This window comes from Nestor notabilis, unplaced genomic scaffold, assembly GCF_000696875.1.
Source record: "Nestor notabilis isolate BGI_N333 unplaced genomic scaffold, ASM69687v1 scaffold19357, whole genome shotgun sequence".
Classification (NCBI taxonomy): Eukaryota; Metazoa; Chordata; class Aves; order Psittaciformes; family Psittacidae; genus Nestor; species Nestor notabilis.
The window spans coordinates 380-8,664 of record NW_009938042.1 but is presented as its reverse complement, the minus strand read 5'-3'; the positions used below and the strand labels follow the sequence as shown (position 1 = coordinate 8,664).

The following is an 8,285-nucleotide window of genomic DNA, read 5'->3' as shown; positions in this document are numbered from 1 at the left end:
AAGTGGGAACTTCCATCTACCACATCACCCTGTTGGAAGAACTGCTGTGGGCACTGAGGTTTCAAAGCTTTTTGGGAGCCTTTTAGAAGTAAAGTAGCTGCTCCATTGTTACTCACCTGCCTCCTCATTTGGAATGGCTGAGCAGAGTCCTAGATCATCCGGCTTTCCCAAACACACACAAAGCCAGAAGTGCCTCCTCTGTTAAAGTACTGCTCAAATAAGTAAGAAAACAAAAGGAGAAACAGCAGTTCCTATGAAATTGGAAATGTACATACTTACCTATAGGTCAAGAATAAAGAACTGGCTTTATCTTCATCCCTGCTGCTCCAAAGGAAGGATTCAGTCAGCCCCAAGTGCTGATTTCTTCCTCTGAGAATGAGCAAATCTGAGCCACTGGCACCCTCTGCTGGGGTACCCATGGTGAGACGGGTGTTGCAAGGCTGGTCTGCAGCCCCCCAGCCCACAGATGATTTATTTCAGCATTAAAACAGGAAAAAAAGGAAGAAAAGACACAATTCGGCCCACAAGATGCAAGAGGTGTCACCCCAGCAATGCTACTGTTAGTCAGTCACCAGCTTGCCTTCAGATTTGGACAACAAAAAGCCTTGCTTGGCCCAACTACTGTCATTTCAGAGGGATTTGGGGTTGTCCTTGGAAAGGGCAAAGGGGCAGACACAGCTCAGGGTATGTGCCACCACACCAGGCACCCTCTCCACCAGAGATACAGCCACACAAGTGAGGACTCAGCACCTTTTGGGAGCTCCACGTCCTGTCCCCATCCCAGGCACCTGAGGCATTGCAAGCCCCATGGCCAGGCCCTTGGAGGGACACATGTGAAAAGCCTCCACATCCACAGACAGGTTTACAGACTTCATTTAGCTGAAAGGAAAGTCCTAATTAGTCACTGTGAGTGATTTACTTGTTCATTTGGAAGGGGGAAAGGGGGAGACTAAGCTGAATTGTTTGAAATTATCCCTAAAGGGCACTGTAAATTAAGTGTTAATGAGGAATCGTATGCAAAGGGCCACAGCAGCTAAATAAAATAATTAAGGTGCTAAGTGATAACATTCATTTGAGTCTCAGTAATTCAGTCTGGTTTCAATCAGGATATCTGCAAACGAAGCCAGCCTCACCCCACTGCCCATGCCATCAGCAGGATGGTGGTGCTGGGGCAGCCCAGCACCCAGGAGGATCCTCTTCCAACCTGAAGGAAGTGCTCTGTTTCACTAGCCACACTCTGGATTTACGTATGACACAAAAAGGATTGATTCAAGTCTACAACCAATCTTTTTGGAGGCTTTATTGCAATGGACAGTGGGTTTTCCCACTACAGCTGTTTCCTAACAGCTCATGTCCATCCTTTGGCAGGGCTGGAGACCTGTTTACAACCAAATACAACACAGGATGCTTTTAGTCATCCAACCAGCAACAGGTAACAGAGAAACCACCTCATCATGCTACTGAGTAGTCCCAAATCACACCTGGTTCTCACCAGCACCCTCTGGGCTGCTAAGGGGGTGGTGGGCTCAGGGCACTCCCAATGGCAGCACCCACTGAGCAGTTTCTCACCTAGAACCCAAGTTCTCTCCGCAGTGCGAGCAGTGTACAAAGTGCCCCATAAAACAGGCACAAGTCCCACAGCCATCACCAGGAATTTTACTGCAGGAACTGAAGGATATCACTGTCTGCCTTAAAAAACTACCTTTGCTTCCCTTCCTTACAGCCGCTCCTCCGAAGTGTTGGGGGGAGGTGGTACCCAGTACACACGAGTGTCTGAGCTCAGCATTAAGCCAGGGTTCTGGTGTGTCAACCAAGCTGAGCTCAGGTCAGTGTCTCTCCCTGTAAAGTTGCAGTGATGATGAAGACCCTGGAAAGGGCACTTCCATATCCACAGAGCACAGCCACAAAACGCCGAGCAGCTTCCACCACCAAATAAAGCATTTCAGTCACCATGCCTCAGCTTTTGGCTGCAGATGGAGTGCAGGAGAATACCTGTAGGAAAGTAAAAATAAAGAAAGGTATCTTTCAAACCACAAGAGAATCATTCTATAGGCCTGGAGGTTTGGTTTTTAAATACAGAAAATTGGACTGTGATGCTTTTGTGCTCAGAACCGTTCTCACCAGTAGCAACAGAGACGTTCAGTGACTCGATCCCGGGGTGAAGGGCTCTGCCAGGGGGAATGGCCAGCATCCGATGGCACAGGAGCTGTGTCTCCAGGGACAGCCCATCCCCTTCACTACCTGCAGAAGAAAGGCACTCAGGTCAGCTCACTGCTGCTGCTACATCCCTTTTCCCCCCTCCTGAGTAAAGTCCTTACTAATGCTCTATCACAACTACATCCTTACCCCAAAGCTGCCCAGCAACCTCACCACCTCCCATGCAACAACAGCCAAGAACTACCAGAGGTGAGAGTGGCACCTTCCTGGCCCACTCCAGCCTCCCCAGTTTTGTTGTCCAGTATGTGAAGTGGTTTTGAACACCACCAGTGCACTGCACCTGCATGCAGAGCATAAAGCAGAGAGTCTGAATGCAAGCAGCCACCGTGTCCACATACACAAGCTGCTGCCAAAGGGATGAGGCAGCCAAGAGGCCATGGGCCTGATCTGGTCCAGCAAATCCCACATCCCTATTGATAGTGACGGGTTCAGCCTTTTCAGCACACAGTACCACCATCTGGGTACAACTTGTGAATGCAGACAGTTTAACCAGAGGCTTCAATTGATTAGTTGTTAAACCATCCAACAGCCCTGATATGTTTGGGCTGATACACTGGTGAAACAGAGTTGAAATCTATCCCAGGTCATTAATAGTTGTTTGACTCACACTGTCACAAAGGGAAATGGAAAGGGAGAGGCTTTAAACAATCCTGCACACAGACAACTGAGAATGCAGAAGACCACAGACCTCCCAGCCCGCTCGGCTCCCCAGAGAATTCTTCCATTCATTATTTAGAGCTACACAGACAGCTATGTGGCTGCAGGAGCAGCCAGCTCGTTTCAAAAGCTCTGTGCTCACCCTCTGACCAAACAGGCTCAGCAGGTTGGAAGCCAAACGCTGCCCCTTCACAGCCAAGCCCTGGCCCCAGCTGAAGCCGACTCGTGCTGGGACAGCAGTGCCAGGGCACAGACTGCCAATCAGGGGCTTCTGCACCTCTGCCTCTGTGGCCAGTGCTGTCTCACCTAAACTTAGGTACTTACCTGAAGTTTTAGCAGCACATAAAGTGTCTTTAGGCACTTTCTATGCCACTTACTCCTCCATATGGCAAACAAGATCCTTCCTGGGCTGAGGTGCCACAAAACTCTTCCCCTGGTGCGTGCTTCCAGCACTTCCCCAGCACATTCCCATGTACTGATCTGCACAACACCCCTCTGACCACAGAGGGCAGGAAGATGCTGTTATTTCCATTTCACAGACTGGAATCTTAGACTCAGTATCCCATTATGCTGGCCTGATGTAACTGGTAAGATGCACTTTGGGTAAGGGAAAGACATGCTTGGAGTAACGCATCTTGCATCACCTTCCTGCATGAAATAATCCATACAGGCAAAAGCATCCTTTGGCTGGGGTAAAATAAACCTCTAAAAAACCAAAATCCCACCATTTTCCTCCAGCTGCAAGCCAGCAGTGGAGGCAATGCCTGGGTGAGTTACCCAAGGTCACAGGAGAAGCCTGGGTAACCCAGGAATGGAAGCCAGTCCCCCCACAGCCCAGCCTGCCACTTCACTGCTAAGACTGTGGTTCTCCAGGGATGCTTCAAGAAAAGAAAATACATTATCCTACTTTTTCCTGATTCAACACAGGAACGTTTCACAATTTACAGTCATATTTGCCTCCTGAGCCTCTCAAACCACACTCTCGTGGGACTCTCCAACTGGGACAGCAGCTATTGCCAGAGGTGGGATGGCTCCTGCAGCAATCCTCTCCTTGATTAGAGTCTTACAATTCCTAATAAAGGCAGCAATTTTGCTTCCAGCTTTTACAAAGCTTTTTATGGCTCTGGCTACTTAAAATAATGAGGAACCATAAATTCAGGGCAAAAAGACTTGCCCAGTGTGACATGAGGGAGGGAGTATTGACTGAACCAGATTAAACTCTAGTTTACACTGGCGAACAAAACCACTTCCCACTTCAGATCTTTGACTCCCATCTCTTACCTTTATCCTTCACTGACAGCCCTCAAAGAGCAGAGCTAGAGTTTGGCTGAAATGATGAACCAGGTTTCCTGCCCCATTTACAATTAACACCAGTGTGACAACTGCAGTTCCCAGTGCAGGAAGTTCAAATCCAGGCAGAAGACAGAAGATAAACCCACCAATTCCACCAACAGCCTTAAACCCTGAAGGTGTAAGAACAAATTACCCAGAAACTCTTTTTACACAGACATTTAAGTGCTCCCAGTCTGTTCCTGTTCACACACAGCTCCCAGTCTTTCGGGCAGCCAGCCTGCCTGTCACCTTCAGCAATGACTCCAGTGCAGACAGCATTAGGCTGGACTGTCCAAATCACTCTCTGCCAAGCCAGCAAGGTACCAGGAGGGTGAATTCAAGTCTGCAAATGCTTAACTTACAAGACAATCTGTGCAGTGCTCAGGAGCTCACTACCATGCTGAATTATCTCTGCTGCAGGTAAGCTACATATTCAGATCTAGGATGTTTCTTCCAACAACCTCAGCATCAGACAAGTGTAATGTTCAATTTTCTTTTCAGCCAAGAGTTAGTGCTCAGCAGAGAGTTGAAATCATTACTGCTGCAAGGTCCGGGAGCTCTCCTCATGCATCTACCAATCAGGCTCCAATCTCCCCTGACAAAAGGAGAGTTGGACTTTTTCCTGGAGAAAACTCTCATAACTCAAGGTAACGACACCACTGCCGCTCTCACCCCCTTCCTTTCTCCTGGCGTTGTCGTCATTTCTGGGATGCATTTCTTTGTGGTCCATCAGCAGTGCTGCCAGCCTCCCTGCTCCCTTTGTAAAATAGCTCCACACATCTTGCAGAGATGCCAGATTTGCAGCGTTGTCTTGTCAGTATTTCTAGTAGTTCAATAAACATTTTAATTAAAGGAATCTCTTCTGAGCCAAGAAAACCACAGCACGGGGCAGGATTACAGCCCCTCAATGGCTCGTGGCCAGCATGACACTACTTCCAAGTGTAAAAGCTCAAAGCAGCTCTTGTGCCAGGTGACACAAAGCGGGGGGAGCTACAGCACAGCCAGACAATGGTGCCTACAGCAGCACTCGAGGGTGAACTTCTTTCTCTAGCTGCCATGAGGCTGTTACTCCCCTTCTCTGCTGCACAAACCCAAACCCTGCCTACAAAACAGTGCTCAGGTCTGGCAAGGAGGTTACACCACCTCCTCCCGATGGCACCGCAGCATCCAACAGCTCCTGCCTTCTCCTAGGTGTACAAAAGCCACTGCTGACTGGTCTCTGTGGTGGTCTCCATGCCACAAAGCCAACTTTGTGTTCAGACCATTCCCAGCAACAGCTCCTCAGGCTTCTTTCTGGGCAGAGATACACATTCCTGTATTTTTAAAGAGCAAACATGACAGAGTAAAGACATGGCTCAGCTCATCCTTCCAGCCTCAGCACAGCGAGAGCAAACACATACCTCCTGGGTCGCTCACTCAGGTTTGTGGTTTGCCAACACAGAAAATCCAGGTTCAAGACTCTAGGAGAGGACCAAAAGCACCACAGAACACAATGCAAAACAACACCCTGTGGCTACACTGCCCCAGACCTGTCCTGCCACTGGAAATTGCCACCTACAGCAGCTAAACTCCCTGTTCAGCTACACAAACTTGTTTGTTCTTGCAGCTCCTACTGGGAGGATTCTCAGCTTCCCATCTTCTTCTGGCTCCCTATTTCATTTGCAGCCAGATCATTCCATTACTTCTTGCTCAGCTTTTCTTTTTTTTCCAGACCAAAGCGTGATGTAAAGTAACAGACCCACAACTAGCTTTGGAATGAAACATCACCCCTGTTCCTTCCTCACACATACACTTCCATCAAGCCCAAAGCTCAGTCAAATGCAATACCTATTACTATAATGACAGGCTTATTCCAATGAAATTCCGAGCAGCTGATGACAGGGATATTCTCTGCATCCTCAGGCTTGCTGACTGTTCCCAGGACTTCCCAGCCTTCTGCAGCTTTAGCCTAGGAAGGAAAAGAAACCCATGTTAAAAACCTGCCTTCTTTTCAAGCTGAAAAAGAACCTAAGTCATGTATATAAATAGATTTCTTTTTTACAGTAATAAAAAGGCTTTTTCCCCCCCATAAAACAGTTCTAGGAAGGTTTTTGCCTGGAAAGCACCACAAAAAGAGTAGTGTTAAATAAATTAGCATCAGGCTAATACACAGAGCAAGGCAGGCTCAGCCACCAGAAGCCCACAGTAATGTTTTCAAACTCGGATGCCAAAACTCAGCCCATACAAAAGGCAGAGCACTCAGTGTCTCACATACCCAGAGCATCAGCCTTCCCTCCTGCTCCCTAGACAAAAAGAGCTTTTATTCTTTGTCTTGGAAATCCATTTCAACAATGAAGGAGCTGCTGTTTCTTGCCAGCTTCATTTCCTGTGAAGCTGGCACCTTTTACATCACATCACATTTGCACCAGCCAGGCAGTGCCAAGGGTTGGGGGTGTGAATCTGGGTTCAATTAAATGAACTGTTGCAATGGTTCAATATGTTAATAATTAAAGATTTACAGTCACAAAGTAATTCCTCCAGCTGTTTCAATTGAATATCAATGTGTTTGATAGATCTTTAATGCCACAGACCTACTATAGAACTAGACAAGAGTTTTCCAGCACTGAATGGGAAGTGTCCATGCCCACAATATTCAGCTGGTCTCCAGCCCAGACAGGGCATGACGGAGCTCCACAAGGGGCCAGGGTCATCACATGGCGCTACCACAGGGGATGGACTCGCTTTGCCAATTCAAAGCAACATCCCTGGGTTTATTTCAGTTTCAATCATGTTTTCCCATGTGTATTCCCTTCCTTTTGCAGCACGCTCTGCAAAGGGCCCTATCTCACCTCACCACATAGGTACAGGGTAAAAGGATCCCCAGCAGCTCACACCAGCCCTGGTTTCGCCTCTCTCCACTGCTCCAAAGGCTGCCCAATGCTGCCATCGTGTGCCTGGGCCCGGGGACGCAGGCTCCGACACACGCCAGGCAGGACCTGCTGCAGGCAGCAGCGCAAGCTCCGGTCCCCACGGAAAGGAAAGGACACAGACCTCGTCTTACCGAGCTCGCAGCCCCTCAGGAGACAGGTACAGCGTTATCCTGCTCCCCTCCATCTTCCAGTAACAGACCCACAGCTCAGACCTGTTTCCCCACCCTTTGGAATGGGGCTGTTGTGCACACCCGTTAGAGGTGGTCCGACAGCACAGACCGCCGGCAGCAGAGAGGAATGCAGAGCAGGAGCATCTGCAAATAACCGAGCCCTTTCCCTGCGCTGCCTCTCCGTTCATCACATGCAGCATCTGAGGTTTCCTGAAAGGCAAAAAATATGGATCACTCTACCTTCAAAAAGCTCTGGAGATCATCGGTGCTGTAGACATCGAGGACTTCCACAGCTCCAGAGCTAGCTTTGCTCACTGTTGGAGTCAAGGGGCAGCTGCAAGGGAAAAAAGAAAGGAAAAGCATCGTTTAAGAGCAGAAAAAGGAAACCCAGGAGAATTTTTGTTTCCCTATTTCCACCTCTTGCCTCTGCAACCCACTTTCAACTAGTCCACTATGTGGGTGTATTTTCCTATAGAGAACAGAAGGGCTCAGAAACTAACCCAGGAAACAGGGTGCAGTTTTGTGCACCGATGGACAACTGAAACACAAAACGGTTTAAAACAAAAGGTACCCAGAGAAGTTCCTTTCCAGCCTGGAACACCACTTCCCGCAGCCTCCCTGCTCAAGCTCAGCCCTAGAAAGCCCTCTAAAGAAGCTGTAGAGCAATGCAGGCTGGAAACCTCTTTGGGAGGAAACGACAGAGAAGAGCTGAAGGAGCAGACAACCAGCCCCATACCTGTTCCTCTGGCTCGTCACCACTCTGTCCACCCCCAAGAAGTACGCGGAGCGCAGCAGTGCTCCCAGGTTCTGGGACCCTGGATCTGCTCCAACCCCAGCCAAACGAGCTGCCGGTTCGGACTCTCTTCATGCCCCAAATCAGGCTTTTCAGCTTCCTCCAAACTCTTGAAACGCAGAGGAGTGGCCTCCAAACAAACTCCCTGGTGGACCTGACCTCTGCAAAGAGCATCCAGCTCCCTCCTGTTGACGTGGTGCACAGGGA

At 48.9% G+C, this 8,285-nt stretch overlaps 1 protein-coding gene across 1 annotated transcript; it reads right to left on the bottom strand.

Moving 5' to 3' along the window:
• Nucleotides 1-1,942: 1,942 nt before the first annotated feature.
• Nucleotides 1,943-8,263, bottom strand: MRM1 (mitochondrial rRNA methyltransferase 1 homolog (S. cerevisiae); the record flags this gene model as incomplete). Its single annotated transcript, XM_010019136.1, is given in 6 exon segments — nucleotides 1,943-1,992; nucleotides 2,122-2,241; nucleotides 6,034-6,154; nucleotides 7,526-7,619; nucleotides 8,022-8,094; nucleotides 8,097-8,263. Coding segments are annotated over 6 exon segments (625 nt in total), but the record flags the coding sequence as incomplete, so codon positions are not given.
• Nucleotides 8,264-8,285: the final 22 nt, after the last annotated feature.